We start from the raw sequence: 12,855 nt of genomic DNA on the forward strand, positions 1-12,855 counted from the left end.
AAAATATGCATGCAGCCCATAAGGTCTGAAAAGTCAAAGCTCATATGCTGTGTGCTTTTTCCAGGTCAGTGACTTACTATGTAGTAAAGCGAGGATTGCGCCGATGGCAAAAGAACACCTTTAACAACTAAGTCAGGAATGGTAGACACCCAATTTCTATTGTCACATGTTCTCAATTTCCCTGGTTTCTTTACATAATGCGAATGGTAGAATTCTGTTTTCTGATGGGTATGATGTAAACATAGAAAAAGTGAGGGGGGGGGGGAAAAAAGACCAAATGGTTAAATCGAGTCTGTGGAAATTTGTTCCAATCATTCACTCCCTTCTTTAGTGAAAATGCTTAGGTTTGACCGGTTTTCCAGCTAGTTTGAGCCGGGTTCTTGATCTCGACTTCATACTAAAACTGCTGCCCTCCTAAACCTTAATTACATCCTTAATGTATTTAAAGGTTCGAATCATGTCGTCCTTTTCCTGGAGGTTGTACATATCAAGTTCTTGATATGTCTCTCCCGATATGTTTTTTTTTTTTTTACAAGCGAGGCCTCCAGAACTGGACGTTGTATTCTAAAAGAGGTCTAACTAAATTTAGAAGGCCACGTTTCTTTGCTTTATGCATGCTTTCTTTGCTATATGTAAAAAGACAGAAAAAAAAAAACACGATTTCCATTTGCTTGTACTAAGAAGTAATTTCTTGTTACATATAACCCTTTTTGTACTATGGTCATTTATTGTCCTGTGGGTGAAAAATATATCTGCAACTACAAGCCTGTTTGAGTTATGTTAAAATTTTACTGCTGCATTAGTATCACTGGGCAGGGGCCCTTCCTATGGATTGACTGCCCTGGCACACAAGTGACTTAAAACAGACCTGCATACAGCGGACAATTTTTTAAAACATTTTTTTTGTGTGCATGGTGTTGGGCAGGCATTACATTTCTAAGACCTAATTCAACAGTGTGAAGTACAGATTCTTGCACCAGCCATGGCACAGAGAAAAAGAGGGTAGCAGCAAGGGGCAGGTCATCACATCATAAACGCCACCACATTAATGAAATGTAGGGAAAGGAGCCTGGCTGCTGTCATTCGAAGTCAAGTAATGTTGTAGGACACCAGGAGACCTGACACTCTCATATAGTAGGGTGTACATGTTTTTGCACAGCATGCCAAAAAAATCAACCCAATATTTGCATTTACCATGTGTACTTACCAGTAGGATGTGTTGCAAAGGCCAACAGGACAACACTGAAAGAAACAAATCGCAAACTCTGTATGAAATGTATTATCCATTGTCAGCACATTTTAGGTTTTCTCAGAATTAATAAAGATTTCCCATCATCTCATGCAGTACAAAAATCATCAAAATGCATACTGGATTCACTTAACGCCTATAAAGTAAGATATAATTCAGCACACAGAATACAAAATCCACTGGGGTAGCACCAGATAGAAAGTGGGCCCATTTTCACTTGGTGGCCTAACCCGCGAGTCTGGTCATGCAGACGCATAAAGGTGCCTGCAGGTATGGTCACATATCTTGTTGGCTAAATTAGTTAACAGGCATCAAAAAGAAAGGCATGTTAAAAATAGTTTTGAATCATATATTTTTATTATGCCAAATGTATACAGTATAGCTCCAACAGGTTGAGCAGCACTTTACAATATAAAAACAAAATTTAGTTGCAAATTCAAGAGAAGATGATTAGGAGGGCTAACAATGTGTTTTTGACACGCATAGGAGGAGTCTGAAAAAGCCCTTCCTAAAGCCTTAGTAAACCTTGTCCTGGGGTATAAAATGTATTACTATTATTAAAGGACCCCCCAAACATCATAAGTGCATCTAAGGTGGATTTGGCATGTATTGGGGTGCACAGTCATTGACTTGAATTTGCAACTATGCAAGTTGCCAATGCCTACCAAACGTTGCTGGCAAGTGCAAAATTATTGCAAAGCAACGCAAATGCAATCTGAATTTTATTTGTGTACTAGAGCATTCTGTTTAATTTTCACATAAAAGGTGCTGGCATTGCAAAGCATGCAAATAATGCTTCTAAATAATGCAGCCAAAAAATTCAGTGGAAGCCCAGTGAGCTTTAATATGCAAATAGTGTCTCCAAGTCAAGCTTGGCACTGGCCATCCTGTACCCCTGTATTGGTCTATTCTCAAGATGGCCAGCCTCACTAATCAATAATTAAGCTTGGAAAATTTGAAGCTATATCATGAACTGAAGGCTGTTTGCATATTACAGCTACTGGGGCTTCAGGACTCTGCATAGTTGATGGCTACTGTACCTTAAGATGCTTGATTTTTGCACCTCCTGTCACTTGGGTAACCTTATCTGAGTGAGGTACTTTATGCTTGGACAAAAAAAAAAACTTCAAAATGCACACATTTTGAAAGCTTCCCATTGTTCTCTATTGGCAGGCCAGAGATGAGCTAGTTTTCTAAAAATGCATAAATTTGCATGCAGCTTTCAAGCACACCAGAGTGAATGAGTTTTCACAGTAAGGCTGGGTTCACACTTGGGCGTTCGTAATATGCGCGTTTGACGCGTGTTTTGGGCCGCACGTTTTTACAGCGATTTGCGGTCAACGAAACACGCGACAAACGCGCATTTACGAGGGCTATCCAGCTGTATCCTAATGGATACGCGTGGAAAATACGCCCCAAAGAAGCTCCTGTACTTCTTTGGGCGTAGGGCAATTTTCAGCGCGTTCCTACGCGTGTGAACAAGGCCTAAATAAACTCTCTTATCCTATCACAGGTAAAGACACTGCCACCTTAGCCTCTATTTAGATCGCCACGGGGCTGCTCATGTGATCAGCTATTTAATGTGAAACTTAACCCTCCTCTCCTTCACAGTTAAAGACAGTGCCCTGTCAGGCTCCATTTAGATGCATCACCAGAGACATGCCTTGAAAATAGCATACACTGCACTGGTTGTGGGAGCAGTATCCCTTTATATAAACTGGAACCTCTTAGCTGAAATCTAGAACAAAGAATTTAAACAGAAAATCCAGTTGGAAACTCTAAACAGTTTCATTGCACTGATTATTGTAATCCTACCGCATTCCTGCGGTTCTGAGCAATCAAACAGCCTGTCATGTATTAGCAAGGAATCCCTGCACATTCATTAAACTGCTGTGATATCACCTCATAACTTATTTCTCCACAAGCACGAGGGCAGCCACACGGCCAGGCCTGGGAAACGCAATCTTGTTTGTTTAGCTTCCAGAATGAAGACAGCCAGTATTAAAAGAAAACATGCACGTATGGATATAGCAGAATGTGCTAGAAAGGATTTGCCTTTGGGGAATTTGACATATGTATGAATCTATCAATACTAAGAAAGTGAGAACAGTAATAACATGGCACTAGGAATAATGTATAGGATGGTTGTTATTTTACTTTTTTTTTCTTCTATTTGCTATTTATATTAATCCCAGGCATCGTTCTAGTCATGACAAATGAATGATGGTGTGAGAAAATGAATAAAATGGCTTTGCTTTTTAAAGTAGAGGCTTTTTCCATTATTTTTTAGGGCTTGCATAGATGGGTTGTATGAGAGTTACAGTGGGGCAAAAAAGTATTTAGTCAGCCACCAATTGTGCAAGTTCTCCTACTTAAAAAAGTGTGCTTTCAGGTGCTACTAAGAAGCTGTAAAATGCATTTATTTTACAAAAAAATGTTATTCAGACTCTGAGAAGTACAACGTCACAAACTGCAAACTGCAACATTCAATACATATTGCATTAGCGGAACACAAAGAATAATGTATAAAAGATAGGGGTAAGAGCAAACACTCAGTTGTTATGCTAATTGGAGCTGCATAGCAGCCCCCATGAAGACAGTAGTAGCCATGAACAAATGGAAGAAGTGAAAAAAAAAAAAGTAGAAAGAGGTAAAAGGTGCAATTAACCCAGGGACAGCCGATTCCTAATGATTCGACTCGCAGGAGATTAGGGGGGAAAACCTGGGAGCACAAAAAGTCTATCTATGGTGACCAAAACCTAAAAGGAACTTTAACTAGGAGTCACTTAAGATAGCAGTCATTTTTTGATTAATAAATGGTATCCATAATCTTCTGTTTAACCTCCATTTATCTGAAAGTGGGTTGTTTCCAGGACCTCAATATTGTTTGTCACCTGGCCAAAAATATAAAAAGGTGGCTAGTTTAGCTTCAGGCTTGAATAAGAAATGTGTTTTTTTTTGGTCAACAGGGCTTTCCATGGACCCCGTGGAAGATAATCCACATGTAACAGGGGTCCATGAGAAGTACAGCCTCTGAAACAATTAGTGGAAGCAGTAGGTACATATTTACCTTTCCAATGCGGTGTCAGATATTGGCGCGTTTGTAGTTTTCTAAAGCAAAGGTATTCAACAAGCTTTTGGCAGCATTGCGCCAGATATAAATACATTCCGGTTGGTTTGAGTAGTTAATAGATTTGCTTTCTAGTTGCAGCAAGCTGCTTCAACTTGCTTTTGTATTCAGTTCAGTGAATCTAAACAGACCCCTTTATATTTTCCTTTTAAAATAGAAAAAAAAAAAAGAGTATGAGGACAAAGAGTAAATCAGTTCTGATCGCCAAGTGCTTGTAACCCGCTCTCCATCCGGACTTAGCTGTCACAAGAGGCCGAGCTGGGCACTTTGGGAGGAGAGCTCGGCCTCCTGTGACAGCTTCTCACTTCCCCACTGGGCGCCGGTCTCGGACTGTTTGTATACCGTTCTCCATCCTGACTTGCCTGAATCCATTCTGAACCATATGTAAATTCATTACCACTCTGCACTTTCTTTTTACCACCATGCTTGCTCTACACTTTCTTTGGAGCCATGCTGGATTGAATAATACAGTAAAGTACTGTATGTGCTAAAAAGCACACAACAAAAGCTTCACAGCAAGTGTGCACAGGTCTGTCTGCGACCGCAATCTCGACTAGAGGACGCCACGACCACGTGTCAGGGCGGGGAAGATGGCTGCAGTCGTGTTCGTCACCCAATTTGGAGTTCGTGAACAGAAGCAACATTTTTGCTGAACTTTTTGTTTGCGAACAGAAGCGTTCGTGAACCGAGGTATTACTGTATATAATTGACTGAAGTCACAGAAATAAATATTCTCTTACATTGTACTAACAAACAGCATTCATTTTTATTGTTCACCTCTATTGTCCTATAGGAGCAACTGTTAAAACATGACTGTGAAGTCCAACAGGTACGAGATTTTGACCACACAGCACTGTAACTTACCTCCTCCTTCTCCATTACACCTGCAGCTCTGCCAGCATACAGATATGCAGTATATAAGCAGAAAAGGATTGAGCCTGAAGCACCCACTGATGGCAGAGGTTAACTGCTTACGTATTCAGCAGGTAGGGAGTCAAATATTAATTTGCTTTTACAGCAACAGGTGCCACTGCTATCCAATAGTTCCAAACAAGACTGGAAAAGAGGCGCCGGATACAGATATTTAGGAGATCAACCAAGTTAGCACTGGGATCAATGGGTTCTGGTTTGGCACCACTCCAAAAAACACGGACCCCCCACTGGAGAAGGAGTACAACAAGGAGTTGAGAATCCATGTGTAGAGCCTAAAACTCCACAACTTTCAGTAATAATGGGCTGTTCTGTGCTATTCTACTTCTAATAATTTTTAAATTAAAAGTTGTTGATTCTTGGACATTGTTTGGCATTCTTATTAGACTCTATTTCAGCAGTTCCAGCCATCTCTGATGGCGCGTCGGCTGCTTTGTGGTGTGGTTCTTCTTGTCAGCTGCTATATTACTACTGTATGTTGTAGTGATATAGAAGATTTGACTCGCCAGCAGAGGAAGCCATTAACACAGAACATTCACAATACAGAGTATATTGACAATATAGTCACCGTAGTTCCCCATTTCAGTTTATGTTTACATTTTAAAAATATATAAAACACAATATATATAGTCGAAAACAATAGTTCATACATTGTTGACCAAGGTAGTGGTGTAAAAGGATTGATGCACTAGCAGAGAAAGCCATTCATACAGAATATTTGCAATATAGAGTATGTTGACAATAGTTCTTCTAGTTCCTTATTGTACTTTAGGTTTGGTAAGGTAAAGAAAAAGAAAAAAAAACACATTAAATAGCACAATACTGTATAAATATAGAAATTATACACACCTGAAAAAATAGTTTATATACTGTTGATCAAGGTCACTGGGGAAAAAAATAAAAAAATAAAATGAGACAGAAATGCTGGCTGACATATATAATCTGTATGTAGTGCTCTACCATACCACAAGTATGGAAGGGAATACAAGTAGAGTAACTGTCCTTAACAAACACACTTATTTCCTCATGTCGCCGTGTTGCGTCCTTTGTTACCAACAAGGAATAATACACACATTTTCAGAGTGTTTATTGTTTGAGGGCTTGTTCACACCAAGCGCGTTCCAGGAGCAGAGCAGTTACAGACCGGATCAATACTGCGTCCAATGTATTCCAATGGTGTTTTGGGGTCTAGTTCACGCCGCAGCGTTCAGTTCCAGAGCATGTAAAAAAAACTGCAGCAAGCCCTATTTTACCTGCTCTGGAACGCATGCAAACACATAAAAAAAAAGCATGCAAATGCCCTGGAACGCACTGAAAGCCCATTTTAAAACTTTAAAAAATAAATACAAAAACTGCCCGGAACGCATCAAAAACGCAGCATAACACACTGCACTGTGTGTGCAGAAACTCATGCAGATCTGGTCTGCATTTGGTGTGAACAAGCCCTAAGGCCCCGTTCACATTGAGCGATTTATCGCGCGGTAATTCCCGCGATATCGCGGCTATTTACCGCTCGATATCGCTCTTCAATGCATCTCAATGGGGCAAAGGGTCCTGCTGTCGCGGGTCATGTGTCGCTACAGCAGGACCCTTTTTGGAGCGGATTTTGCCGCGATTCTCGCTTGCTCAATGCAAGCATTTGCGCGATATCGCACAAAATGCAAATCGCGCAACAAACGCGCGATTTGCGAATCGCGCAATGTGAACGGGCCTAAGTGTGCTCCACAGAGAGAAGAAACACAGGTAGATGTAGTTTCCATTCTACCACAAAGGACCCATACTGATCTACATGTATATTTATTTACCATTATGCATGCACAGTATATTACCTTAGCAATTTTGACTTCTGAGATCTCTGGAACACTTTGTAGCATCCTGGGTAAAAAAATTGAAGAACATCTAGCATCATTATCTCCAACGTAAAAGATTGTATTGTTGGGTCGGAGCCACATGCTAGTATTTAGAGAACAGTGATGTCTGAAGAAGGTTTTAGCTAAAGAACATTCTTAGCTGCATGTCCCGAGACATCTGAATATAGGATGGAGGTCTTCAGTGATCAACCACAATATAGATGCATTTAAAAACTAACATAAACCCATACGTCTTTTTAAATGTTTTAGAGCCCAGACACCTCAAAATGCCTGTTCATAGCTTTATTATGCTCTTGTGTGACCCTCTCCGATATAGATTTACTTTGCCTGACATTTCCTAACTTCATGGCTACGTTCCACCAAATACCATCCCCTTGGCCACCAAGGTAATCCCGCTGGAAGACAGAATGGTACTCGGCTATGTTTAGCCAAGAATATAGGGAAATCCAAGAGCTCATACCAAAATTTAATTATAACATTGATATGCATCCTGTGGTATCTGCTCTTAGGCTATACTTCCACTTTTAAAGCAGAAGGCTTCTTAGCCCCCTCAGTGATAGCAATAAAGTTAAGTGAAAAAGTCACATAAAGCAAAATTAAAAAGTCATAAAAAATGTTTAAAGTTCCCTGTCCCCACATACACGCAGGCAAATGCCAACATGAGTCGGGTGCGCCTACATGCGAAGATGACAATTGCGCCACACATATTACATATCATCGCAAATGGTGGAGTGTGAGCAATGATTCAAGGGAGCTCAGTCACTGAAAACACTAAACTGATGAGCAGTAAAAGCTTTCAAAGTGTTGCCTATGGCCAATTTTGGGTGTGGTAGTTTTTTTGCAATTTCACGGACGCGCACAATTTTAAAGGCTTGACATGTTCGGTGTCTGTTTACCCGACGTGGACCCATCTTTTATATTTCACCAAAAAACTGGGTACCGTATATACTCGAGTATAAGCCGAGATTTTCAGCCCATTTTTTTGGGTGAAAAGTGCCCCCCTCGGCTTATACTCGAGTCAGCGCCAGCGCGTCATCTTACTTACCTCGCCGAGCGTCGCGTCACTGCTGCTCGGTGTGCGGCGCTCATGCTTCATACATAACGAAAACAGTTTTTTTCCACAATTTTCAGTACTTTTTTTTTTATATATAGGAAAAGATTAAAAAGTCCAGTGGTGATTAAATACCACCAAAAGAAAGCTCTGTGTCCTCAAAAGATTATATAAAATTAATTTCAGTACAGCGCTGCATGACGGAATAAATGCCAGTCAAATTACCTTAGCGCTGAATACTGAAAAATGGCCTGGGCAGGAAGGGGGTTTAACACGCCGGTCTTCAAGTAGTTACATGATTTACATTTAAAACAGCTTTACTTTAATTCTAAGGGTTTCAGACCAGTAGTACATTGCCCAGTAAAGTATTTGTTTACATTTTTGCCTAAGCACCTACAGTCATCATGTTTCCAAACAGCTGGCTCCAAGTCTCTCAGCTCAGCTTCCCTGAAGTTCCTGTCCAGATCACAAGCAAAAGAGAAGTCTTCAGCAGCTGTCCATCTTTTAGCTTGGAGAAGGGATGAGGAAGGAATAAGGAAGGGGGATCAGGGAGAATAGAAATTGCTTGCCTAGTATCTGTGTGTTTGTGGAGACACACACAGCTTACTATCACACACAAGGGTGGCTCCATAGGGAACCACCAATCTACAGGAAACCATAACTTTGAAACATCATGGAACCGCATCCATTGTAAGTGATTTAACCCCTTCACGACCAGTGACGTACATAGTATGCCACTGGCACCGGGCCTGTTTAAACAGACTCTGTTTACATTTGTAAAGCCGACTGTCGGCCTCACAATACAAGCGATTGCATCACTTCTGGTCCCATAGCTGTCATTGCTGGGTTCCTGAAGCCCAGCAATAAGCTAAGTGAAGTGCACTTCAATAGCTTATTTAGAGTGTATTTACAGTGTAAAGGTGACACTAGGGGTGTTTTGGACCCCCAGTATGACCTTAAAGAGTACCTGTCACTGCCAATATGCTATCACAATATGATATCAATTGAAGTGAAATAAAAAAACAGTTTTTAAAAATAATAAAAAAAGATTTGAGTGTCCCCCGCGAGCACTCACGCCTTCACGTAAACACGCTTTGGGTACGCCTACGTATGACAACAATGATCGTCACACACGCCAGAGTGAGAGCAATAATTATAGGGCCAATCTTTATGCGTATCTCTAAACTGATGAACTGTAGGCGCTTTTAAAGCGTTGTCTATGAACTTTTTGGGGTACTGAATTTTGTCGCAGTTTCACAGATGCGCACAATTTTTAACCTGGGCATGTTGGGTATCCATTTACTTGTTGTAACCTCATCTTTTATACAAAAAAATGGGTATTTTATTGTGTTTTGGGGCATTTAAGTGCATTTTTCACAAAATTTGGGAATTTGATAAAGAGTTGCACTAATATCGTGCAATGTAAAAATTTGCAACTGCCGACATTTTATTGTACAGGGTCTTGGCTTTCAGAAAATATATAATGTTTGGGGGTTTGATGTCATTTTTAGGCCTAAAATGTGGATTATAACATTGGCGTAAAAAAACGGGGGAAAGAGTCATGAAGGGGTTAATGAGCATTTGAAATAGGTTAACAATATTTTGACTTTAATGTAATGTGTTACATTATGTGCCATCAGGTGCACGTACCTGAACATAATAGATGAATTACAGCCCAAAAATAACCGTCTCTATCAAACTGTAAATCAAAAAACAAAAAGGTAACAGCGTATACAGCATATTTAAAAGAAAATATAACCCTTAAAATCTGAATTCAATGCATTGAAATATATTAATGACGACTGAGGAGTTTCGCACTAGCCTTTGGTCTGCTTCACCCTTTCAGTCCTTTCCTGTTGTGAGAACTTGCTTTAAAAACAGTAAACACTTCCACTCCCTTAAATCTTCTTTTAAAGGGCTTCCTTGCCCACTTTTATTGACCCAAAAACTCAAAAGTCCACACAGGTTTTCCTTTACAGGGGATTTCCAACATAAAATTACACTAAACTCAAAAGGTAAATCTTAAAAATGCATTCAAGTTACCTGATCTATTAACCAAAATGTATCACTGTGTATCACTCGGCTGAAGATCCTCAAATCATCTCTGAATTGGTGCTGACACTGTCCTTCCTTCTGGAGGGTGGCCACTTTTGTTCCCCATAGTCCCTGTGTGTGTTGTAAAGTAGCCACCGCTCCAAGTTTGCTCCTGGGATGGACTACAATCCCATACACATTAGTAAACTAAACGTGAGATTGTAGTCCATCACAGGAGTGAGCTTGGAGTGGTGACTACTTCACAACAGACACAGGGACCATGGGGAACACAAGTAGCCACCCTCCAGAAGGAAGGACGGTGTCAGCACCAATTCAGAGATGATTTGAGGATCTATAGCCGAGTTTAGTATCACTATAACGAACACTCAGTACTTGCAAAACGAACACAGATTAAGCCTCTTGGCTTTTACTTTCAGGGTATGGCTGTTTTCGCCTCAGTCCTCTGGGCCTTGTCTGTTTTTCCCTCAAACTACCCCAGACTATCTTTCTCACAGCAATACAGGTTTTTCTTTCACCTTAATCAAGCCACACAGACTTGTTTCCACTACACAGGTGTATTCAGCCAATTTCCACATACTGGTTTCCACCACACAGGTGTATTCAGCCATTTACCATCAAGGCCGGTTCCAGGGTGATGCCCTCCTGACTCCTGGATAGAGATCTCCTCTGTCTCCCAGTTGGAACAGCTACCTTAGCAGGCTGGGAGATCTTAGAGACCCTAACAAGCCAGCTTGCTTCAGCTGGGTTTGTTATGTCTAAAGCTGCCCATACACCTTACAACCATCGCACGACTTTCGTTGTGCAATGGTTCTAAGGTGATTAAAATTCTGTACGAACTGCCCATCTTGGACAGTCAGATCGTACTTGCGATCATCACAAGCCCTCCCTGCTGCGGGGAGTGCTTGCCGATGATAGCAATGCTGAGCGGGCAGTGTGCGCTTTCGTCTTCCGAGCACGCTACCAACCCGCTGAAAATCATACGATTTTCAGCGTGCTAGGAAGACGAAAGTCGTGCGACCGTAGATGTGGTCGCACGCTGCCCATAAACCTGCCGATTATGGTACGATCGCGGGATCACCCGCCTCTGTCTCCTTGCCTCTGTCTTCTGTGTGCTCACTTTTGTCAATGTCTATGTTATTTTTTACTACTTATCATTGTGCCAGCAATTTCTTTATGTTGGAAGTATAACACTTTATGCCGATAAACAGCAGCATTTCCAATGCTCTAATTGCTGGTATTGTTTGAGCTGATATCAAAACACAGAATTTATAGCAAAGTAATTTGCCTGGCTTTCTATATAGCAGTGATGGCGAACCTTGGCACTCCAGCTGTTTTGGAACTACAAGTCCCATGAGGCATTGCAAGGCTCTGACAGCCACAGACAAAACTCCCAGAGGCAGATGCATGTTGGGATATGTAGTTTTGGCACAGCTGGAGTGCCAAGGTTCGCCACCACTGCTATATAGGATCCCCATCAGCAGAACATGCAGCTGAGATCATTACCACTTCACACAGCTCACTAGGCAAATAATTCTAGACACTTTAGATAAAAAGCTACGTTAAGTAAAAGTATGTTATTAACCAAATAATAAAAAAAGATACTATTATGATGCGTTGTAGGAACCTATTGCCAGCTCTGCGTACATTCAGTCCTGTGATAAACTCATTCCTCTGTACCAAACAGCAAACAAAGTGACACGCATCAAATTGCCCCAGGATATGTGAAGCTGTGAATTGTTCTAGTTACTGAAGGGGTATTGACCACACAGTTTAAAACAGGGCAGCTGACAGGATTTTAGACACGGTACAATAATTGCACAGCTTAGCTACTATGTTCAAAGCAATAGCTGAGCTGAGCAGTTATATGTCATCATGTATGGTGTATTAATCACCAGGACAATCAAAAGAGCCTCTGCATTCTCAAGAGAGAATCTAAAGCTATACCCGTGTGGAAAACCTAAAAATATGGTTTATGTTATTATGGAGTTCATAGCAGGACCACTATATGAACTATGATTTGGTATAATTGACATCCAATATCCGTGTTTTGCTTTCTTTGTAATGAAAGCATTTATATATTGTAGAAAGGTTTTCATTAAAGGGTAGCTACAGAAGTTTGTAAATGTACTTATTGAAGATGTCCATAGGATGCACTGAAACAATTTCACTCAGCTCTGTGAATATGCACCTACTTGTGTCACCACTCTCACATAGAGCCTGCCTTCTGAACTACAACTCACTATCTGAACAATGTAACATCATTGCTTTCTGGAAGCAATGCATGATGGAGTATGTAGTCTTAAAAAAAAAATCGAGATTGCATCATATCAAGCAGCAGGGAAAAAGATGCAAAGCACACTGGGAATCCATTAAGTTGTTAAAAGTGATGTGCAGACAGAAGACCACACACTACATAAAAGGGATTTTTTTTCAGGTAAGCTTTGATTATATTATCAAAAACAACTGTGATATGTATTCCTATTACAATGCTAATGTGATAAAAGTGTAGTATATGCTGGGACTCTAATGGACCTTATGAAAGGTTTATAAATGGATAATACGGGGAGGA

General features: G+C 40.7%; 1 protein-coding gene across 1 annotated transcript in view; it reads right to left on the minus strand.

Moving 5' to 3' along the window:
* Nucleotides 1–12,855, minus strand: part of TMEM241 (transmembrane protein 241) — an 89,327-nt gene that overhangs the window by 44,368 nt on the left and 32,104 nt on the right. The window contains exons 7-10 of the mRNA XM_018566753.1: nucleotides 9,882–9,930; nucleotides 7,139–7,184; nucleotides 6,159–6,194; nucleotides 1,208–1,242 (exon numbers count right to left, since the gene is read on the minus strand). Coding sequence (XP_018422255.1) covers nucleotides 1,208–1,242; nucleotides 6,159–6,194; nucleotides 7,139–7,184; nucleotides 9,882–9,930 — 166 coding nt within the window. The remainder of the gene's footprint in view (nucleotides 1–1,207; nucleotides 1,243–6,158; nucleotides 6,195–7,138; nucleotides 7,185–9,881; nucleotides 9,931–12,855) is intronic.

Source organism: Nanorana parkeri, unplaced genomic scaffold, assembly GCF_000935625.1.
Source record: "Nanorana parkeri isolate BGI_ZX_2015 unplaced genomic scaffold, ASM93562v1 scaffold971, whole genome shotgun sequence".
In the NCBI taxonomy this organism is placed as follows: Eukaryota; Metazoa; Chordata; class Amphibia; order Anura; family Dicroglossidae; genus Nanorana; species Nanorana parkeri.